Here is a 24,069-nt window from a genome sequence, read left to right on the forward strand (position 1 = left end):
TATATGTATATATTACTCCACTTTAAAATGTTTTCCATTCCCCTTTGCCAAGAGTTGATTTTTGAGACAGGTAATTTAGTTCTACCGTGTGGTAAAGATGAAGTGAGATGTGCGGGCACCCTTACATATTGGTTGGTATTTTTATCGTGTTATAGTATAACCATCTCCGCTACTACATGTTTATGCAGGCTGACTCCCACAGCCCAAACAGAAGCACAAAGCAGGCCCCCCATTTTATTCAGGCCTGGCAGCCCCAAGCCTACCAGCCCACTTCTAGGACTAGAACACAAGGGCACGCGTGCCTGTGCTTCCAGAGAACCTCGCTAGGGGGCAGAGTCGGAACTAGGAATTTCTAACGCCTGTCGTAAAAGCGCGACGTAAAGCGGGTCTGCTTTATGGCAACTTGCTTCCGCCGTAAAGCGCCGCCGGCGAGCCCACGCTGGTGGGTTGAAGAACAACTTCCCGGTGGATAACGCGGCTTTGGAAGGCGGGCTTTCTCGCGATGGGTAAACGCAGCAGCCGCAGCCAGAGCCAGCTGCTCAGCACCCTGACCAAGAAGCAGAAAAAGCATCTTCGGGATTTCGGCGAGGAGCATCCCTTCTATGACAGGTACGGAGAGGCCAGCGTCTTTTCCGGGGCGGGGGGCGGGGGGCGGGAGGCGGCGGGAGCCGCTCCCCGGGCTTGGCCCGCCGGTTTCCCGGGGATGGCGAGGGGCAGCTCCCGCCTGTCCCCACGCCTCCCCGGCGCCCGAGTGCTCGGGATGCGCCCCGCGGTGCTGCGCTGGGCAGGATGCTGGCGGCCACCCGCCGGAGACGGGTCTTCCTACCTCTTGTTGAGCCCTAACTTTATGCCGGACCACACTCCCACTGCGTCGGCTGGTTTCTGTGTGGAGAAAGACTTTCCACATTGATTTGCTTTTTGTTTTCTTTTAAAGACTTGCTTGGGACCTTCGAACTGATGTGTGGGTAGTTGTGGGTTCCTCTGAGTGCCAGGCTGCTCCCACCACTGGGCCGCTTTACCCGTGGCTGAGAGGGATGTTCTAATTAAGACATTGGTTAGAAACGGTGAACCTGAGGCCTTTTATTTGCCAAATTTAGCCATCTTTTGGAGGAGGGCCAGTTGTGTGACGCTAGTGTTTATCATGGGACCTCGTGAAACTTTTCGTTTGTCAGTTGTTACCTATTTGCTATCTTCTTACCATCTTAGTCCCAGTGCACGTGTTGTTTTTACATAATTATAGTTATAATGTGTTTAGAATGGTATAGTCTGTCGTTTTCATTGATAGTTGTGTCATCAGACGTTTTCCTAATTGCAACATACTTACAGTTAAACATTACCTGTTTCTTCTCAGGGTTTCCAGCAAGGAAGCAAAACCGCAGATTTGTCAACTGGTAATGCTTTCTACCTTCTTTATGATAATTGGTTCTAGGTTGTTACTTTTAAAATGACCCTATCCTATATAATAAAAGGCTAATATGCAAATCGACTGAACCGCTGAACTATTGGTCGCTGTGATGCGCACTGACCACCAGGGGGCAGATGCTCAAGCAGGAGCTGCGCTTCCACAGGGGGAGCACCGCTCAGCCAGAAGCCAGGCTCATGGCTCATGTCTCATGGCTCATGGCTGGCGAGCGCAGCTGTGGTGGCATTCCGAGGGGTCCCGGACTGCGAGAGGGCACAGGCCAGGCTGAGGAACACCTCCCCTTCCCCCCCCCCACCCCCGCATGAATGTCGTACACTTGGGCCTCTAGTTACTAGTATGTAGTAATAAAGTTTGGCTACATTTCCATTCTTTTCAATTCTAGATGTAAGCTGTTATTTTAGTGATGTTGCTTCATTTTAAATGCAGATGTCATTAAAATGCCATGTGATAACTTCAACAGTAACCAGAATTTGAACTGCTCTGAGGGATCAATCTATTCAAACCTGCTAGGAATGCTTACCAGCCTGCATTCTTTTTTTGTATTGTAATTTTCCTGTTGCTCCTTTAAATGGGCCAAATGTCTGACAAATAGGTTAGATCTCCATAACCTAAAGCTTTATGTTAGCTTTCTTCCCGGGTGGAACATAAGCAGTTCAAAGAAGATTAAGAGCTGGCAAGCATGTCAAACTTGGGGCTGGCGGGCGGCATGCTTCACTTATTTAGGTGTGGTGCCTTTATTTAAACGAGGCATGCGGCCCGCCAGCCGCAAGTTTGACATGGTTGTTAGGGTCTTAGCTAGATTAACTATTTTAAGTACGTGTGGTGCTGGGCTTGCTTGAATCGATAGGATTGCGTATTTGCAGAAAAGCTCATTTTTATTTAGGAAAGTCTGAGCCTGTTATGCTATTGGCCTGATGATAGGCATAAGGTAGCAAAGAGAACAATATAATCATGTTTTTAAAATTCCCATTTTCCTTTTAGTCGGAGAGCTCAGATACTTCAAACTCTGAAAGTGAAGCAGAGAGTGAACCAGAACAAGTTTCTGGGTACCACAAACTACTCGCCACATTAAAGAATGTTTCTGAGGAAGAGGAGGAGGAGGAGGAAGAGGAAGAAGAAGAGGAAGAAGAAGACGAAGACGACGCTTTAGCTGAGGCAGAAATGAACAGCGACAGTGATGTCAGTGTGGAGGAGGAGACAGCAGCAGAGTCTGCTGGGATGCAGGAGAGTAAGTGTCTTCCGTGGATTCATCCTCAGTGCCAGGACCATAGACAGGTTGCCCCCTGGGCACAGTGCCCTGTACTGTGTGAGTTTGGTGAAAGCATGTGGATCCAAAGCAGAGATTCCTAAACTGTTGGCCTTAGTAATACCTTTGAGAGTCTGATGAAAACCTAGGACCTTCTTGCGAGAAAAATGCAGAGGTAGCATTTTTGCTTAGGATTTCCAGGACTTCACCAAAGTTTCCCTTAATAGAGGAAAGAGAACATAATTTTTCTTTTGCGATGGTCTCAACTTATTAAAGGGATTTCTGTTCCTCAGGGAAACCTAGTTTAATAGAAAAGAGACACAAATATACAAAATTTTTCAAGAAGCAGGTTTTCATGGAACAGCTGGATATAAGGTGGTGAAGAGCTGCCGAGCCAGGGTAATTTAACAAGGGAAAGCTTCAGAGAAGGGCTGGGATTGCAAGCTTAAAGGAACCATTTCTCACTAAGAGTCCTAAGTTTCTTTTTTCTTTAACTTTAAAATCAACTTTATTGAGGTCTGATTTACATGCAATAAAGTGGACCCATTTTAAGTATATAGTTCAATGGATTTTGACAAATGTGTACACCTGTGTTATTACCATCACAATGAAGCTACAGAACATTTCCAATAACTCCAAAAAGTTCCTTCTGGTCCTTTTACAGTCAGTTTCCCATCCCAGGCACCAGGCAACCACTGACCTGCTTTCTTTCACTAGAGATTAGTTTTGCCTGTTCTGGAAGTTTATGTAAGTGGAATCACAAGAGGAGGAGCTGCTCCTGTAGCTCCTCCTCTTGTGATTCATCCATAGTATTCTAATTCATTAGTTTTAACAGGATAAAAATTCATTGTCTCACACTTAGAGGTGTGTTTTATTTTGTTGTTTTGTTTTTCCATTTTCTGTTTTGGATTTTTCAAAATCAAGTTGTTTTTTTAATTATAAAAGTAACATATATATTTACTGTAAAAATCCAAGAATGTAGTACAGTTAACCTATATCCCCACCACCTAGAGGAAAACGTGTTTAGCATTTTATATAATCTACCAGGCTACTTTTTTATAGATATGCATATAAGTACGAGTATGTATATATATTTGTATGTGTATAATGATCTCATACATTTCTGTTACTTAATTTTTTCTTTAGTAATATAACATGGACTTTTTTCCATGTGTGTAACTGGACTCACATTAGCTTCTTAACCGGATAGTATTCCATTGTAAATGATAGGTGGTAACTTAATTACCCCATTGATAGACAGTGATGGAATCATTTTTCCCAGTAATTTCGTGTAAAACCCAGTGCTGTGTTGACTGTCTTACATGTAGAGTTTAGTGTACTTTGTCTAGTTATCATCTTTTTTAAAAAAAATATATTTTATTGATTTTTTACAGAGAGGAAGGGAGAGGGATAGAGAATTAGAAACATCGATGAGAGAGAAACATCAATCAGCTGCCTCCTGCACACTCCCTACTGGGTATGTGCCCGCAACCAAGGTATATGCCCTTGACCAGAATCGAACCTGGGAGCGTTGAGTCTGCAGGTCGACGCTCTATCCACTGAGCCAAACCAATTAGGGCTAGTTATCATCTTGGAATAAGTTCCTAGAAGTGGAACTGGGTCAACAGTTGAGCTTAATCTTGAAATTTGTTTTCCACCTGAATTTGCTTAAAAGTTAATGATGGCATTGGACATCAGTGTTGAAAAAAGCTAAGGAATTAGATTTTATTTGTCAACAGATGTATCATTGTATTTACAAAATGTTTCTCAAAATTGGAGGTAACGTCTTACCTGCTGACCCCAAGGAAAAAGATGGGGACGAGCCACCTGGCACATCACAACAAGAGTCCCCGGAGGAGTTTACAGATACGAAACACGAGTCACTTTTCAGCCTGGAAACCAATTTTCTCGAAGAGGAAAGTGGAGGCCACTGTCCTCTGAAAGCATCACAAGGTCAGAATTCGTCAGGTGCTTAGTACAGAGGGTGTGGGTTCATACACACTGATCTCTTGTTACTGGAATGAGTAGCAATAAAAACAGATGCTTTAGCAGCTGGATTGTGCTTTTCAATGGTTAGGCAGCATTGGGAGTCGGGAGTGTGGTGGGGGAGCTGCTGAGGAAAGCTGACAGCTTAAGACTGATAGTGAGGGCGGCCAGTTCCCCAAGCCTCCCATTTCCACAGTTGGAGACACCTAACTTTCTTCCCAGGTAGGGAAGGAAGAGAAAGAGGAGAAGTACTGGGCATTTTCCTCTCTACCTTCACTTGCTCTTCTCTGTCTCTCCCGCACCCTTCCACTCTCCAAAAACCAATGGAAAAATATCTTCGGGTGAAGATTAACAACAAAATAATAATAATAATAATAAAATAAAGAAAAGAAAGCCACAGAGGCAGAAGAATTTGAGGGCCGTGTAACTCAAAATTTACATTTTGAAGAGATAGATTGAAGGTACATCCTGTAATACCCCAAATTTCAGAATGAGAAGTTTTTTTTGAAGGTTTTTGAGCTGGGAAGTAGTGTGATTAGAAAAGTGCTTTAGGAAAATGAACCTGTCAGAAACTTTCACGCTCTGGACTGGGAGAGTTTGGGGAAAGTAATGGGAAAAGGATGAGTTAACATGAAGAGCAGCATGTCATTCACAGGGAAAGACCAAAACATGCCTGCCATTCCTCCAAGTGTTCTGACAGTCTCTATTTCTCAATTAGACCCATTTCTACAGCATGTAAACAAGGAACTGAAAGAAAAGGAAATTCAGGCCGTTGCCACAAATCCCAAAACTACCCACGAGCTAAAAGTAAGTGTCGCTTGGTCATCTCAGCAGGGAGGAGGAAAGCTCTAAGTAAAGCAGTGGTCTTGGGTTTGGGCGGTCTCCCCGAATACAGGACATACACCAGTGGTGGATGGCTTGATGGGGAGCAGGACACAGGGAGGCTGAGGAGCCTTGTGGGGCACAGGTGTAGCTAGAAAGGGACTGAGAAGCTGGAGTGTGGGAGCCAGTCTACCTGTCTTACATTTCCTCTGTGTTTTGTTTTTAATAAATATATTTTTATTGATTTCAGAGAGGGAGGGAGAGAGATAGAAACATCATTGATGAGAGAGAATCATGTCCGGCCGCCTCCTGCACGCCCCCTAGTGGGGATCAAGCCTGCAACCCAGGCATATGCCCTTGACCGGAATCGATTCCAGGAGGTCCGCTGGCCTATGCCCTATCCACTGAGCCAAACCGGCCAGGGCCATTTCCTCCGTTTTGCTCCTGCTCAGTTGTGTGTGTGTTTAGTTCTGTACTGTTTTGTCGCATGAGTAGGTTCCCCTACCCTCCACCACAGTCAGGATGCAGGACATTCCCAGCACCATACAGATCCCTCCTGTTTCCCCTTGCCCCATTCCCAATCCTTGGTAACCACTAATCTTCTCCATTGCTATAATTCCTATAACACTGTTTGAAAAAGTTTGTCTGAATCATATAACCTTTCTGAACCTCAGCATTTCCTACACTGTAAGAAGAGCATTCAGGGTTGTGGTGAGGATTGAATGAGATTACTGTAGATCATGAAAGATTTGGGTAAGTTATAAAGTACTATGTGAATATGAGGTATTATAATTCATTTCTAACATAGCTCTTGCTTGTCTCTCCTAGTGGCCCACTCTGGGTCAGCTTGTCTTTTCATCCAAGTTTCAGAAGTTGGAAACATTTAAACCCCCAAAGGACCTTGACCTAAAGGCACTTTATCTCCAGAAGCCCCTGGAATCCACCTGGACCAAGACCAACAGCCAGTTTCTCTCTGGTCCCCAGAAATCAAGTAGCCCCTTCACACCGCTCCAGAGAGAGCTCTTCTTGATTATGAATTCTTACCAGGACTTGTTCTACCCAGAAAGGACCGCCCTGAAGAACGGGGAGGAGATCCGCCACGTGTACTGCCTGCACGCAATAAATCACGTCCTCAAAGCCAACGCCCAGGTGCTTGGCAACAACAGCAGGCGCCGGAGCCAGAAACTTGGGGTGGGCGACGATGACGACTTCAGGGACCAGGGGCTGACGAGGCCCAAGGTGAGTGGCAGCAGGAGAGCTTTGCCCTCGAGAAGGAGGCTGCAGGGCACTGCCACAGAGGTGCCTGGCACTTACTAGGCACTCGGGTATTTTAGTGATTAGAATAATGAATGAGGCCAACAGGGAGCACCTCGGATGGCCAGGTAGTGTCAGAGCAGTGCTCTGTGGACTGTGTCTAACAGTGGCTCTAACTGGGAACTTGTGAGTAGGAGGTCCTTACATGATAATTCTCCTTTAAGATAAATCCTGAACGTACATAAATAACGCTCTATTATCCTTCTCTCCTTTGTGATTGTGGAGCTGGATGGGGCCTTACTGAGCCTCTTGTTTAATCCCCACATGTGGCACTCTGGACTGAGACCCAGATTCGTAGGGGCCTTGCTAAATAGAGCCAGGAGGGGAGTAGCAGAGGTGGGGCGAGAACCAGAGGTTCTCTTCACTAAGCCACAGAAATACGGAAACCTTGGAAAAGGAAAAATCCCTATTTTCCTTTGTATAGTTATTGCTGCTTAAAGTGATTGTATTTATTTGGGCTCAAACCCAAGCTGCAAGTGGATTTAGGGCTGTGATAGAAAACACCTTTAGTTCTGTTAACTGTCCTTGCTGTTACGGAGCTAGATCTTGTGTCGGCTGTCCCTCCCCCTAGCCCCGTGGTCGCCAAACTGCGGCTCGCAAGCCACATGCGGCTCTTTGGCCCCTTGAGTGTGGCTCTTCCACAAAATACCACGGCCTGGGCGAGTCTATTTTGAAGAAGTGGTGTTAGAAGAAGTTTAAGTTTAAAAAATTTGGCTCTCAAAAGAAATCTCAATCGTTATACTGTTGATATTTGGCTCTATTGACTAATGAGTTTGCCGACCACTGCCCTAGCCCATGCTGTTCCCTACTGAAGAAGCCTCATCTTTTTAGATTGTTCCCATTGAGCTTAATGGGAACATATATATATAATTTATTTTATTGATTTTTTACAGAGAGGAAGGGAGAGGGATAGAGAGTTAGAAACATTGATGAGAGAGAGAAACATCTATCAGCTGCCTCCTGCACACCCCCTACTGGGGATGTGCCTGCAACCAAGGTACATGCCCTTTACCAGAATCGAACCTGGGACCCTTGAGTCCACAGGCCGACGCTCTATCCACTGAGCCAAACCAGCTAGGGCTCTTAGAGTTTGTTAGTCCAACCTTCTTGTTTGATTACTGGGAAATCGAAGCCTAGACACTTAGTGTCACAGCCGGGACAGTACTCGCCCCTCTTCACCCTCAATTCATCGTCCCTGCATTGAATCTCTGTCCCCCTCTGGCCATGCTGGTTGCCTTCCGGAGAAACTACCTCAGAGTCCTGAACATCAGGATTATGAGATTATGTCTTTCCATTTAGAATTGCAAAAAAGAATAAGAGACAGATTACCCAGGAAGCACATTGAGCATTGGTGAATTACATGATCTAATTTGGGTTATTTCCACTGATGGTATTGTTTACAAAGGGTGGTTAGAAATTATTTATTTTTTAAGTATTTTTGTTTTTTCCCTCAATAGTTATAACTTTAACCTGTTTAGGAAATGTTTGGAAAACTAAGGCCTATATTTCCCATTAAAATAGGATCTTATTTCACAAATGTCTTATCATAATTTCTGAAAAATGTACTACAGAATGTTTAGAAAAGTAGTGATGCATTTGTCCCTTTCCTTGGGTCTTAATGTGTAAAAATACTTTACTAAGTTTCGTGGGAGATGGAAGTGAGTCACATTCCTTGCCCTCAAAGAGCTTGTGTGTTTATGTCCTTGGGTTTTTGCTAGTGGACTCCTCTGTTAAAGGCATTGACTTAGCTAAAAGGTATTTCCCAGTTCTGCTTGAGAATTGCCTCTCATGGAGCCATGAGATTTAAGACCACAGGACGTGGTGCTGTGGATATGAAAGTTGCTCAGCTTCTGGTACTGAGTCAGGTTCTGTGCAAAGGGCCTGGGGCCCCTGCTGTACGGAGGGCGCATCAGCAGCACATCCTCAGCAGGCTCACCTTGAGCTGCCCTTCCTTCCCCTTCCCCACCATGGCTGCCATTGCTCCCCCCACAGGTGCTGATAGTGGTGCCATTCCGGGAAGCTGCTTTGCGGGTGGTCCAGCTCTTCATCAGCCTCCTTGAGGGCGACAGCAAGAAGAAAATAATTGTGAGCAACAAGAAGAGGTTTAACGGAGAGTATGGCTCCGATCCCGAGGAGAGACCACCCAACCTGAAGAGGCCTGAGGATTACGAAGCCGTATTTGTTGGCAACATCGATGACCACTTTAGGATCGGTAATTCCTCCTCGTCAAAACTGAGACCCTGAGGTGTGGGGGTCTCATAGCTGGAGGCTGAAGCCTGGAGTTAGGCATCTTTTAGGGGTCACTGGCTCAGCCTCCTGACAGAACCAGAGTGCATTCGAGACATGTTGTTGGCCAGGACAGAGTCTTGCTGAGGCTGAAGGGGTAGACCCTTGGCTAATGGGGTGCAGCGTCTCTGAAGGCACAGATAAAAGGCACATGCACGTTATAACAGAAATGTCTCAGCACACGCATAGCTGTAGTGCGTAGTCGGTGCTGCAGGAGTTCTTGGGGAGCTGGAGGTGATGGGCTGAGGGGGTCAGTCTGGGGAGGCTGAATAAACATCATCTGCACAGTGGTGGACCTTCCTCCTGCCTGCCACCCCCCCCCGCACCCCCTCTCTCCCCAACTATCGCCACACAAGACTTCCTGACTCCCACTCAACCATTCACACTTTCTTGTCTCTCATTGAGCTCCCAAGTACTTGGTTGGTTGTATATTTGATAGAAGTTCTTGGAAAATATTCATTAGTCAAATATGCTCATTCATCAAACACTTATTAAGCATCTGCTGTGCTCCAGGCACTGTTAAGAAGCTGGGGATACAGGTATAAAAGTTATGATGCCTACTGGTAAGGAAGTCCAGCCTCGTGGGGGAACAGGCAGTACAGAATGATAACTGTTAGGATCAGTGGTCTCAGTGGGAGACCTGGGAGCATTTAAAACGATCTCCTTACCCAGCGTGGGCACAGAGTGGTTAGGGAAGGCCTCCTGGGGGAGGTGCCATCTGTACTAAGTTGAAACCTGAATAGGATTTAGCCAGTTACAAATGGGCATGGTCAGAGTGGAGGGAAAGATTTGGGACAGGAAACTGCATGTGCAGAGACCTCAGGGTGAATAAGCCGGGCACAACCTAAAATGCACCCAGGCTTCACCTGGGGTGCCGGGTGCAGGGGGACAAGAGCTGAAGTGCAGTTTTAAACGCGCAGGTGTCCAGCGAGCGCTGACAGAGCTGATGGGTCTGCAGCTCAGAAAAGAGACATGGGCTAGAAATATAAATTGGTGGAGAGGTGATGTTAAAACCCTGGTTAGTGAAAAAATTTACCCAGAGCTTTATGTAGAGTGAAAGTCGCACCTGAGGGTGAATCAGGGATTTGTGGAAGAGCTCTTTGGATCTGGAAAGATCAGTAATGATAGAAATGGAAGTCAGTGTTCAAAAGCACCAGTGAGGAAAAGGACATTTCAGGGAGGGTGTGTTCAAAGTACTGCTTATGCATTCATGACAAGAAAGACTGAAGTGCCATTGAATTGTGACTGAGAGCTATTGGTGACCTTAGCAAGAGCCATTTCAGTGACTCCCGAGCCTCAGAGGCCCAGTTGTGGTGCATTGAGATGTCAAAGTAGAGGCAGTTTTCTGGAGAAGTTTGACAGGAAAGGAAAGGAAGAGAGTGGGAGGCAGAAGGGACCACAGGTGCAAGGGAGGGATGATGATTTTAATAAGTCAGTTCGAGCATGGTCTATGCTAAGGGGAAAGGTTGGGAAGGTACAGGTTGGGGTGCTTGGAGAGGGTGGGAGCTAATGGCGGGATAGTGATGAATGAACTGATGTGTACTTGGCTGTTTTGTGCAGGAGTGGCAATACTTCAGAGAAGCATCCGGCTCTATGCCCCCTTTTACTCCTCGGACATCCTCATTGCCTCCCCTCTGGGCTTGAGGACCATCATTGGCGCAGAAGGGGAGAAGAAGAGGGATTTCGACTTTTTGTCTTCTATTGAGCTTCTCATCATTGATCAAGCTGACATTTACCTGATGCAGAATTGGGAGCATGTCCTGGTAATGCTGGTCATTACATTAGAGGGCAGGAAGCTCTGGTTTGTCCTATGGGGGCGTTATTTGAGTGTAGATTAAAATGCAGGGGTAGTTTGGAAACGGACATAGTCCACATTTTCTAATTACCCACAGATTGGTCAATAAACTGTCCAAAGAGACAGAACTTCTTGTCAATTTTTTCAAATCTCCAGAAAAGATTTCCCCTGAAAGGTCACTTCTGCTAATAGACCTTTAGTGAGGCCTATTCATCCTGACTAGAAGTGTCTTCATCCGACAATGCCTCTCACGGTTTATGCTTTCTTTTGGTTTGGTCTTCAGTGGAGATGGGAGAGCATTGTTCATGATTTCTTCTTCTTTTTTTTTTAATATATATTTTTATTGATTTCAGAGAGGAACGGAGAGAGAGAGTTAGAAACATCAGTGATGAGAGAGACTCATTGATTGGCTGCCTCCTGCACACCCCACACTGGGAATCGAGCCCACAACCTGGGCATGTGCCCTAGACCGGAATCGAACCTGGGACCCTTCAGTCCACAGGCTGACGCTTTATCCACTGAGCCAAACCAGCTAGGGCTGTTCACAATTTCTTAATGTGAGATCTTGTTTTGCAGAGAAACGCAGATGTCTTTATTCCTCTACTGTAATTTGTGCTGTAATTTTTATTTCTCCCTCTCCATATATTCTGCAGTGTTGTCAGTTTTAGGATTAAAAACCTATGCTTTGGAACAATCCTTATCACGGAACTATAGGTTTTTGTTTTTTTTTAAGGCATATGAGAACTTACCTTTCCCACAAGCCCGGGGCTTGTAAGAAGTTTGGGACAAAAGGGAGTACTTATTTATAAAGGAGAGCATAACTTACAGTACTCATTACCCTTCAACAATGTTACAAGATAAAAATTTAAATAGAAAAGACATGATAATGGCTCATTGTCTTTCATTTGAGGAAGAGGCATGTGTGGTGGCTCTGGGAATGTCATGTTTTGAGAACATGTCATTGAAGGACAGCAGCTCTGCTTTCCATGTCATTTTCCTTCTTGACCAAGTGTGGGACTGAGGAGCCCATGGAGTAACCGGGGGCATTTCCTTGTAAAGGAAAGTTTCTGTAGGTACCATTTGATCCTCTTCAAAAGGTCCATGAGGTGGCCAGTTTCAGCTTACCTTGTTGGGGTTGTTCGCTTCACTATGGGCACGTCACTCACTCATCTGAGCCTCAGTTTTCTTGCAGTTTGAGAGTTGATAGTACGTACTTTATCCATGGGGTTAAATGGGATGACAGACTTGTAAAATGCGTAGCAGTGCCCAGTTGGTAATGCTCAGTAACTGTTAATGGTAGTGTTATTTCTGTTGAAAGCATTTGATGAACCACATGAACCTGCTGCCCTTGGACTCACATGGAGTGGACTTCTCTCGAGTGCGGATGTGGAGCCTCAATAATTGGTCCAAGTACTATCGCCAGACACTGCTGTTTGGGGCCCTGCAGGATGCCCAGATCAACTCCGTGTTCAACAAGTACTGTGTCAATGTGCAAGGCCAGGTGCGTTCTCCCCCTCTGGGTCTCCTGAAGCATTGTGTGTCATTTGGGTCATGAGGAGGAAGGAGGGGAGAGAGGAGGTGATGGGGACAGCTTGCCGCCTAATGCTCTCATTGACTCCTGGCAGGTGGCTGTGAGGAACGTCCCGCTGACAGGCTCCATCAGTCATGTGCTGGTGCAGCTCCCACACGTCTTCCAGAGGATGGAAGCTGAAAACCTAGCTTCAGTGATTGACGCCAGGTACCTGTCCCTCCCAGTGGCATGCTAATTTACAACTGGGTTCCATGCTGTTTTTATAGATTACCTTTTACCAAGTGAGATGAGAGAATTGAATCCAGTCATGCCATTGTTAGAACAAGAAACCGAAGCCCAAAGAGAAATGGTGCCTTGACCTAGATCCCATAGTTAGTTAGTGGCAGGGTTAATAAGGTAAAGCAGGGTCCTTTCCCCTAGACTGTGGCATTTTTAAGTTATATTTCTGCTTAATGCTGCAAAGTATCCCAAGGCAACAACTTAATTGTAAGCCCTTCAGGGCAAGAACTATTTTTCTGATTCTCTCTGTATTTTCCCTTCTCCTCATTGTGTTTAGTCAGGGGCACCATGGTAGCAGAATGGTGTTTAGCATGTAGGAGGTGCTCAGCAAGTATTTGTTGACTGATGACAGAATGAATGAATGAATGAATGAATATGTGATGTGGTTGGATACTTCCTAGAATAATTTTCTGGGATAACCAGCACTGCATCTATTCTTTATGATAAATGGTATTAAGGCTTATTTTCTTAATGTGCTTATCAAGGTTTAATCTTAGGTAATCGCTTTGCGATGAGGTGAGCCATATTGGCCTCTTGGGGGAGGTAGAGAGAGGTTGCAACTTGCCCAGGTCACTCAATTAGTAGGGACGTTACGGGCTCACCTCTAGACCACTGACTTTGCCCTTTGCCTTTCCCAATCAGGTTTAACTTTTTCGTGAACAAGATTTTGCCTCAGTATCGTGATGCAGTCATGTCTCACACGCTCATCTATGTCCCCTCCTACTTTGACTTTGTGCGTCTCCGAAATTACTTCAAGAAGGAGGACCTAAACTTCACGCATATCTGCGAGTACACCCAGAAGTCCGCTATCTCCAGGGCCAGACACTTCTTCCTTCACGGGGAGAAGCAGTTTCTGCTCCTCACAGAGCGCTTCCACTTCTACAAAAGGTACAGCAGTGCGAGGCTCCAGGTGTTGTTTTCGGGGTGTGTGTGGGGGAATGCAGAGCAAATCATGGCCTGCTCTGAGCACACAGCATGGCCGCACACGCTAGGCTTTTTGGTGTTACAGGACCCGCCCTCACTCTGCCTCCTGCAGGGAAGCCAGGGTTTGGGGGCTGGACAGACTTTTGGTTGCTTGGTTTCCTCCCTAAATGGGCATTGTTGAAAAAGGAGATAAATGAGTGACAGCAACATAACGGTGTATAGATCTGGAGTGGTCCATACTCAAGGTACTTTCTTAGCTGTGCTTGTACACCTCGGAAAGACAGAGTTGAACAGCTCTTAACTGGGACAGCACAGTGAATACAGGAAGGGGAGGGGCCTGTCATAGAAGCTGTGTTGTGTGTCGAGATGGAGGCTGAGCACTGTGTCAGTGTTCAGAAAGGTTTGAGTCCTGAAAAGGTAGGCATGCACTTACTTCCTCACCCAGAACCAGGGCCAGGGGCCCCTTGATGTTTGCAGAGGCAAAAGGTGAGGGGCTTAGAGGTGATTATTTAAGGGTTTCAGCCTCTGTTTAGCTTCCCACCATGTGACTTTGATAAAATAAGCCAGATTGGCCTTTTTAAAAAAACAATTCTAATTATGTTGAGTGTTGGTATGTTGAGCCTTCTGTTACTATTTGGGACAACTGCAGCCTTTTGTTCCCCCAGTTGTTTTGCTAATTCTCTCTGCTGCAAATGAAAAAGCCCTATTTGAACCCTCATCCAAAAGAGAAGGAAATTGTGTCCTGATTCTTTTTCCTTCCTGATTCACAATAATGTCCAATGAATTTAAGTTCTGTCTGTACTGTTTTATTAACTCGCAGTCATATATGCCAACAAGGGCCATATTTTCTCAGAGAAATCTTCCAGGCTTTGGAGCATATCGGATGATGCATCTTGACATTGAATCGCCTATATGCTGATACTAGGATGGTGCTCCCCAGACACGCTCTTGTTACCAAGATGGGAGGGAGGAGCCCGGCAGCTCTTCTGCAGAGAGGGCTGCCCTGACGTGACCTCTTTGGGTAGTCAGCTGACAAGGTGATCTGAGTGGAGAGTGGAGAAATGGCTACAATCGTGTTCTGTGGGCTCCATCCAACTGACAAGGCTGTTGGCCAAAGAGTGTTAATGAATACCTCTTGTTGACATTATTTGCTTCGTTCCAGCAGGTTCTTTTCATTCATGTTTGAGAGTGATATTTGGGGGGAGCTTGTACTCAGCAGGTCTTAAGAGCCCTTAGTTTTCTATTAGTTTGACAGATGAAAGCCAGCCCTTGTGGTAAAGTGGGTAGGCTGGAAAACTTCCCAGTGTGTGTCTTAGTGTGAATTAGGCTGGGATGAAGACTGTCCTCATAAAGCAGCTATTCAAGGAGCGGGCATGGTGTCCTACTTAAGAGAAAGGAGCCCTTCCTCTTAAGTAGACAGGACAGCCCCCTGTCTTACACTGTTCATTTATTTACCAAACCATGTTTGCCTGCAAACTCATGAAGACAAACCTAGCGTGACCTAGCATGTGCCATTTGCTTTATACCCTGGGAAGGTTAATAGGTGTACCTGTGTTGAAGGTGAATGGAAAAATGTGTTTCAGAGTTCTGTAGCTGCTAATTATCTCTGGGTTCCCAACTATAGAGTTGTTTGCTTGAGAGATCACCAAGGTGATGATGGCTGTTTTGATCAGCAATTCCTTTGTGATTTGATTTTTTATTTGACCTTGGAAAAAGTCCATGTGTTTTGAACTGTACTATCCAACTCTGGAATTCTGTATTTATGTTCTCTATGGAAGTAGGCAGTGTTAGAAATATTACAGTTTATTTGTGAGCCAGTAAAAAAATTCAATCTGAAATTTATTTTCTTTGGGGGAGATGAAACCAGTAGAATCTTAGGATTGGATGGGCACTCTGTCAGGATGTGGAGAGGGAGGTTCCAAGTTCTTTTCTGAACTTTACCTGTGGGTTCCACAACAGGAAGGATTGCCAACTGGGGGCAGGTCAGAAACTCTGGAGTTGGGAAGGGCTTCTGGGGTATTTCTGAGTATCCCCTGCTCCTACATGAGAATCCCAGTTCTAGAAGTGGTAGGCCTGTTCTCTGTAGACCAAATGGAGGAGCCAGCCGATGGCCTGACCAGTGGTCAAGTCTTTTTGATGACCTCCCTCAGCAAGCATGTAGCTTCTAAAACAAGAACATTCTTTCATCTAACCACAACACCATTATCATGCCAGTTGGCATTACTACAGTAATATCATGTATTATGTAGTGTCTATTCAAATGTTGCTTGTCCCCAAAATGACCATTACGGCTGTTTCCCCTTAGCCCAGATTCAGTTAAGGCTCAGACATTGCATTTGGTTAACATGTTTCCTTTATGTGTCTTAGTTAACAGGCAGGGACAGTTTTGCTTCCCAGAAGACATTTGGCAATATCTGGAAACATTTGGTTTTCACAACTGGAGGGTTATTCTGATGGCCTCAGAGTTCTAGTGGGTCGAGGCCTGGATGCTGCTAAATGTTCTACAGTGCACAGGACAGTGAATTATCTGGCTCAAAATGTCAGTAGCGCCGAGGTGAAGAAATCGGAACCTAAAATAATTTTTTTTTTTATGACATTGACATTTTTTGAAGAGTCTAATCCAGTTTCCTGTAGAAAATCCCACAGTCTCAATTTGTCTAATCGTTTTCTTATTTAAGCCATTGGTTCCCAAACTTTGCTGTATATTAGAATTCCCTTGCCAGGTCGTACCTCAATGCCAGTTAAATCACAGTGCCTGGGGCTGGGACCAAGCATAGATATTGTAAAAAACAAACAGGTGATTGATTCAACATCCAGCAAAGTTTGAGGACTACTGATTTAGGTGAAACATTTTTTGGTAAGAATTCTACCTAGAGGATGTTGTCTACTTCCCGCTGCATCTTATTCATCCCATTCTTTGTGATGCTAAGTGTAATCACTTGGTCAAAGTAGATCTGTTCTCCATCCATCTCTCCATTATAAAAATACCTTTCCTATGTAATTAATGTTATCTATGGGGTGTGTATTGCTTCTTTTAATGGTTACATAGTATTATATTGTATGGATATGTAATCAACCCAGTTTTCTTTTAATAGGATTATAGGTTTTCCCTTCTATTTTATGCTGTTATATACAGCTAGAGGCCTGGTGCATGAAATTCGTGCACTGGGCGGGGAGGGGGGCCCTGAGCCTGGCCTGCACCCTCTTGCAGACCAGGAGCCTTCGGGGGACATCCTTAGCACTGTTGCGGAGGAGGGAGAGGCTCCCAACACCACCACTGAGCTCACCAGCCATGAGCCCGGCTTCTGGCTGAGTGGTGCTCCCCCTGAGGGAGCACACTGACCACCAGGGGGCAGCTCCTGCGTTGAGCATCTGCCCCCTGGTGGTCAGTGCACTTCATAGTGACGGGTCGTTCCACCGTTTGGTTGATTTGCATATTACCTTTTATTATAATGCCAAGAACATCCATATGCATAATTTGTGTGTTTTTTTTATTGTCTGAAGTTTTACATACGTCTTCTTATTCCCTGATTGACCCCCTCCCCCCAGCCATTCCCACCCCGGGCAAGCCCCCACCGTCCCAGTGTCTGTGTCCATTGGTTATGCTAATATGCATGCATACAAGTCCTTTGGTTCCTCTCTAACCCCCCGTCCCCTGCCATTTGTCTCTGGATCTATTCTTATTCATCAAATTATGTTGATCATTATATCCCACATATGAGTGAGATCATGTGATATTTATCTTTCTCTGACTGGCTTATTTCGCTTAGCATAATGCTCTCCAGTTCCATCCATGCTGTTGCAAATGGTAAAAGTTCCTTCTTTTTTATAGCAGTGTAATATTCCATTGTGTAGATGTACCACAGTTTTTTAATCCACTCATCTGCTGATGGGCATTTAGGTTGTTTCCACATCTTAGCTATTGTAAATTGTGCTGCTATGAACATAGGGGTGCATATATCCTTTCTGACTGGTGTTTCAGGTTTCTTGGGATATATTCCTAGAAGTGGGATTACTGGGTCAAATGGGAGTTCCATTTTTAACTTTTTGAGGAAACTCCATACTGTCTTCCACAGTGGCTGCACCAGTCTGCATTCCCACCAGCAGTGCACAAGGGTTTGTTTTCCTCCATATACTTGCCAGCACTTGTTGTTTGTTGATTTGTTGATGATAGCCATTCTGACAGGTGTGAGATGGTATGTCATTGTTGTTTTGACTTGAATCTCTTGGATGATTAGTGACTTTGAGCATGTTTTCATGTGTCTCTCGGCCTTCTGTATGTCCTCTTTCAAAAAGTGCCTATTTAGGTCAGTGGTTCTCAACCTTTCTAATGCCGCGACCCTTTAATACAGTCCCTCCTGTTGTGGTGACCCCCAACCATAAAATTATTTTCGTTGCTACTTCAGAACTGTAATTTTGCTACTGTTATGAATTGTAATGTAAATATCTGTGTTTTCCTATGGTCTTAGGCTCTATAGCAGCGGTTCTCAACCTGTGGGCCGTGACCCACAGGTTGAGAACCACTAGCAGGGTCGCCTAAGACCATCAGAAAACACAGATATTTACATTACAGTTATGAAGTAGCAACGAAAATAATTTTATGGTTGGGGGTCACCACAACATGAGGAACTGTATTAAAGGGTTGCGGCATTAGAAAGGTTGAGAACCACTGACCTAAATAGGCACTTTTCGAAAGAGGACATACAGAAGGCCGAGAGACATATGAAAACATGCTCAAAGTTGAGAACCACTGATTTAGGTCCTTTGCCCATTTTTTGATTGGATCATTTATCTTCCTTTTGTTCAGTTGTATGAGTTCTCTGTAAATTTTGGAAATTAAACCCTTATCTGAAATATCATTGGCAAATATGTTCTCCCATGCAGTGGGCTTTTTTTTGTTGTTTTGTTGATGGTTTCTTTTGCTGTGCAGAAGCTTTTTATTTTGATGTAGTCCCATTTGTTTATTTTCTCCTTAGTCTCCATTGCCCTAGGGACTGTGTCTGTAAAGATACTGCTACGACATATGTCTGCTATTTTGCTGCCTATGGAGTCTTGTAGGATTTTTATGGTTTCCCGTCTTACATTTAAGTCCTTTAGCCATTTTGAGTTTGTTTTTGTGTATGGTGTAAGTTGGTGATCTAGTTTCATTTTTATCTTCCCTCCTACCCCCTCACCCCTGCCATCCAAAATTCACAATAATTTATACTTCACAGATCCATTTCTGCAAAACCCCACTTGTTACCAGTGACTTGGTAGTCAAAATGATAGCCTCATTTTTTAATGAATTTTTCTTGCTTTTTTGTGTTGTTCTTTTTTTTGGTTTGTTTTTGTAATTTTCAGTTGAATGTAGAGGCTGAGGCCAGTAGTACTTACGTCCAGTCACACCTCTTTGTGTAAGGCCACTAGTGTGGGAGTTGGGAATCTAGTCAGGCTTTGGTTGTTACTATGGTAACCAAGGATACAGCCCAGATGATGGCTTCATGTGGAGCAGGGCCTTTCCTCAGCGTCCTGCTCGCTCAGCTTTCACCAAGGCTGGTACCCAGTGCCAGAGGAGGGTCTGTCTCCACACTCCTGCCCCTCCCCAGCAGCAGGCTGCCCCTGCTTACCCACTGCAAGGCGTAATGCGGCAGAGGGGCTCTCTGTCCAGCTCGGTGTTACGCAGGCCTTGCTCATTCTGGGTTTTGGAGGTGGGACTTTCTCTGGGTCCTTGCACAACCTCATGGCAGCCAAATGGTGTCTGTAGAGGGGTCTTGGTGGGAAAGAGTTCCTGCTTCTCCCTGTGGTGGCAGACCTTTGCTCACGTCAGTGGGATCTTGGGCTGAATGGGTTTCATGTTGTTTCCCCAGGAACAGGCCCCAGTTGCAGACTCCATCCTCAGTAGGGGGCATGCAGGAGGCAGACAATCAATGATTCTCTCTCATCATTGGTGTTTCTGTCTCTCTACCTTTCCCTTCCTTTCTGAAATCAATATATATCTATACTAATAAAAGCCTATGTGGTTGTCACGCCCTCACGCTGTAACAATCTATCACCAGGAGGCTGCGTGCACAGTGGGCATGCACGGGTGGGCGGGGACTTGACACTGCATGCTTGGTGCAGGGGCGGGTCCCAGCGGCTCTGTGCTGCGCGGAGGTGGGGACCCCCCCCCCCCCCCCCGGCTCCAGCCTACCTCTTTGGGGCAATCCATCGAGGCACCCCGGATGGGTGGGCGGGGCCTACGTCTTTGGAGAGATCTCTGGGCTTCCACACTGTGAGGGGGCACAGGGCAGGCTGGGGAACGCACTCCCCCCCCCCCCCCCCCCCAGAGCACGAATTTCATGCACCTGGCCTCTAGTGTGTGGTGTGTGTGTGTGTGTGTGTGTGTGTGTGTGTAGCTCATGAGTGAACGTGAACTAAGGGAGCCTAGGAATCCCAGGGAAGCTAAGCTATTATCCGAGCCCACACTTGTCCTTTAAGAATTTGTTGAAAGTGTAGCTGTTTTCTTCCTACCCACTTCCTTGGCAGCTTCTTCTTCCTCTTGTTCTCTGCCAAAGGGGAAATAGTTCTCATGTCTTCTTTTCAGAGGGGCTTTTCACTCTGGAATAGTCATTAGTGGCCTGAAGCTGACCTATCCTGGTTCTTGAGATCTCATTACATGTTGTTTCCCAACTCCAAGTTCAGCAACGTGCCACTGATAGCTTGAAATAGGCCATGTGGGAGTATTTACACCACAGAAATTGGCAAATGCTTCAAATCAGTACCCTCCCTTCCCAGCACTCCATTGAATCAGTTCACCTGGTTGCCTCCTAACATCAGCTGTCTAGGCTCAAGAAAAAAACGCTTTAGTATATGATCTGGAGTTTTCTTGTTAGTGTGGGAGCAATGTTCTTTTGAGTTTTCTACATACTAGCTGAAGTGGAGCTCAATGTTTTTTTGTTTCTTTAATAACTAGCGAGGTAGAACAGCTTACTCAAGTTCATTAGCCATTAGAATCCTTTATGGAAGGTGATGTTGCAACGTGAACCAAGGAATGTGTTGCAGTTACAGTTTGAAAGAGGAGGGTCTCCAGAGAGATCAGGAAGAGCCATGGGATAAAAAGGCAATGAAAGCTTGTTCTCTGTGAACAAAATAAAATTCCCAGGGGAGTATAACGTCAGTAATGTATGAGCGAGACTAACAGGAAAAATCAGAAGCTTGTCAACATACAAAATCTTTGTTATGGTATCCCAGAGGGAATGATTGACCTCGACCCTAACCATATGGTGAGTCCCTAGGGTCCACCACTCCCTCCTCCCCCCACCACCACTGTGTAGCACTGTGCAGCAGGGAAAGAATTGCATGAGCTGTTAAACTAATTGCTTTCCCATAATGCCTAATGGGTCCTCAGGCAGGATTTTGTAAATGGATGAACTTGGGACATCTGCCGTGGCGTTAACATGTCTGTAGAGTGACAAGAAAAGACTAATGGGAAAGCATTTACTGTTTATGCAGTTTATCTTATGTGCTGGCTCTGACCTCATCTTCATTACAGAACAGTCTCTGTTGCCTGATTATAATAAGGATCATGTTAAATTGTAAGTGCCTGCCTTTTAAGCTTTCTCTGACAGACTGCTAATCCCAAGTCTACTATCTTCTCTACTCTACCTCAGAGTATACACAAGTCTACCCAGAGCAGACTCAAGAAATGTGATTTATTTTATTATCTCTTAAGCCACATATTAGGAATTCAAATATGTTGTCACAGAAATAAGCCCTTCGAGCTCTAGTGAGCGTAACCTTTGGTCTGTTATTGGTGCCCTTGTCTTCACACTCGAGCACACAGCGGCAGGAATGAACTGCGCCCCTGCAGATCTCTTAGGTAGCTTTCCTGTACGTTTCTCAAGTAGACCTGGCCTCTTTTTCCCCTTCTGACAGGTACACTATAAAAGGCATCAGGAACCTGATTTTCTATGAGCTGCCAACATATCCCCACTTCTACAGCGAAGTCTGCAACATGCTGAGAGCCACCACCAGAGGAGAGGAAGCCGCCTGGACCTGCACTGTCCTCTACTCCAAGTACGATGCCCAGAGGCTGGCTGCGGTGGTCGGTGTGGAGCGGGCCGCGCAGATGCTGCAGTCCAAGAAGAACGTCCACCTCTTCATTACTGGAGAAAGATGAGAATTTGTTGGGCAGGAAATGGTATTTGTCGTGACACCTGGACTTGATTCTGTGCCACGTGGACCGGATTCTGATCACTCCTACGGAACAAGGACTGCCATGAGGAAGGAGCACCAGCAGCATCATGTCTGACACTTCTTTCCAGGTCACGTGTCCCTGAAAAGTTCAACGTAAACCAAATGTTGGTAACTCCCATCTTCAGGAGGAAACTAAAGGGAGGGACTTTTAGAAGTTGATAAAGCAGACTTCTACTTGTGAATATTTTTTTAAGCCATAAATTCTTTTATTGTGATTTTACCTCTAATTTATTACACTTGGTAAATTTGTTCAGATTTGCCTGTTTCTGTTTGATATTTTCTTAAAGTAAGGCATACATGTCATTGCTTGTGAGAACTGGTGATGAGAAATTGGAAGACTTCTCGCTGCTGAATATCATCTTAATTTTGGATTGCACAGGTTTTGTAGAACTGTTATTTTTCCCCAACCAAACTTTAAAAACTGTAAATATTCGATTTGAATTCAACCTAGAAGAGTGCATTTATTCACTGATTTTTTAAAGTCACAATAGTAAATATTTTAGTGAAAATATACACTTAAAATATTATATAAAATAATTTCTATTTTGTTTCAAGAAATAATCTTATAAAACTCTTGATGTTGAAATAGCCATCTTCAACCTCATCATCTTCATCGTTATTGTAGTCATTCTTTAAGTTGTATAACAGATAAAAAGGAAGTGGTACTTTTTGAAATATTTTTAAACAAAAATTAAAAGTACAGAACCAGAACCATTTGAAAGTAAGTTGCTGACTTGATGGGCCTCTCCTTAAAAACCACCGAAGGACATTTTTCTATGGAACCACAAAACAACCATCAAATCAGGAAGTTGGAATTAGTATCTTGCCATCTAATCTTTGGACCCATTCAGATTTTACCAAATGTCCCAATAATGACCTTCATAGGGAAAGGGTGCGGTCAGAATTACATGCTGCTTTTACTTACCCTGTCTCTGTGTGTCCTTCATTCTGGAATAGGACCTCAGCTCTTCACTGGCTTTCTTCACCTTGACCTGTTTGAAGATCACAGGCCAGTTATTTAGAGTGTTTCCTTGTGATTGGGTTTAACTTATGCATCTTTGGCGGAAACAGCTCAGGAGCAATGCTGTGTGCCCACTGCTCTCTTGGGAGTCCCATCCCTGCGGACGCTGCCTGACCGCTTGTTTCCGGTAGCATTTGCAGGTTTTCCACTGTAGAATCACTTTCCCCCTTTCCTTACTAACTTGTATCCGCACAGACTTGTAGTTTCATCTGTCATTCATTGGGTTGTGATCCGCTTCTTACTATCCTTATTTCTTTAGATGTTTCAGTGTCTCAGGTAGGACGAGCAGGAGCACCTTCAAGCCGACTCCTGTGACTTTTTGACTCGCCCTCTGTATACTGGGACATTACTTTCTGGCACAGTAAGACATTGCACGCTCGTCTTGTATTTTTCCTACTCCAGCCCTACAGTAGAAAATTATTTTTAAGCTAGAATTTGAGTGCTAGGTGTGCTCAACACTATTGTGGAGCCACTGGTCCCAGGCCATCTCAGGGGTCAGAGCTTGGGAATGTTTACTTGTGTGTACATGTATACACACACACATGTTTACATGACATTATTTCTCTTTCTATATATTGAAAATCATGAATTCATATCCTCCTCCGATTCCAGTCTGACATCACAGGGTTCCTCTTAGTTTTCTCCCTTTTCATATCTGAAACTCCCTCCTCAGAGAGAGGCATATGTGGCTCCCATTTTCCTCACTGGGACAACCCTTAATTGGTACAAATTTTCTTCTACTTGGACACACTTAAAATTGCTTATTAAAAAAAGTGAAATCACTTTTGGGTCTTCCTGCTATTTCAATAGGCATTTTTATTTCTTTTTAAAAAAATATATTTTTACTGATTTCAGAGAGGAAAGGAGAAGGAGAGAAAGATAGAAACATCTATGATGAGAGAGAACATGGATCAGCTGCCTCCTACATACCCCTGACGGAGGATTGAGCCTGCAACCTGAGCATGTGCCCTGACCAGGAATCGAACTGTGACTTCTTGGTTCATAGGTCGACACTCAACCACTGAGCCATGCCGGCCGGGCTATTTCTCTCTTCCTAACGTGTAAAATAGAGAACTGTTTATTCCATATGTAGATGGGTTCCCAAAGTTGCGAAAATTTACGTGACAGTCTTAAGCTTACCGAACCTACGCAACAAAGAACTTTTCATGTCTATCGAGTGCCCTGCGCTTATTGGCATATTGGTACTGTTGTTTACCATCGAGCTTGT

The 24,069-nt window shown here is 44.8% G+C and overlaps 1 protein-coding gene across 2 annotated transcripts; it reads left to right on the plus strand.

Annotated features, from left to right (window-relative positions):
* Positions 1-395: 395 nt before the first annotated feature.
* Positions 396-22,743, plus strand: UTP25 (UTP25 small subunit processome component). Of its 2 annotated transcripts, none has more exons than XM_080648280.1 (12): positions 396-609; positions 1,352-1,391; positions 2,405-2,651; positions 4,449-4,622; positions 5,374-5,462; positions 6,306-6,716; positions 8,784-9,003; positions 10,638-10,840; positions 12,191-12,373; positions 12,498-12,610; positions 13,325-13,570; positions 21,500-22,743. In XM_080648280.1, the coding sequence occupies exons 1-12, from the start codon at positions 503-505 to the stop codon at positions 21,741-21,743; spliced, it is 2,277 nt and encodes a 758-aa protein (XP_080504406.1). In that variant the 5' UTR covers positions 396-502; the 3' UTR covers positions 21,744-22,743. The 2 variants fall into 2 exon arrangements, with proteins under 2 accessions (XP_080504406.1, XP_080504407.1); XM_080648281.1 differs by having other exon boundaries at positions 417-609; positions 2,405-2,655.
* The last annotated feature ends 1,326 nt before the right edge of the window (positions 22,744-24,069 follow it).

Source organism: Plecotus auritus (genome assembly GCF_963455305.1).
Source record: "Plecotus auritus genome assembly, chromosome: 12".
NCBI lineage: Eukaryota > Metazoa > Chordata > Mammalia > Chiroptera > Vespertilionidae > Plecotus > Plecotus auritus.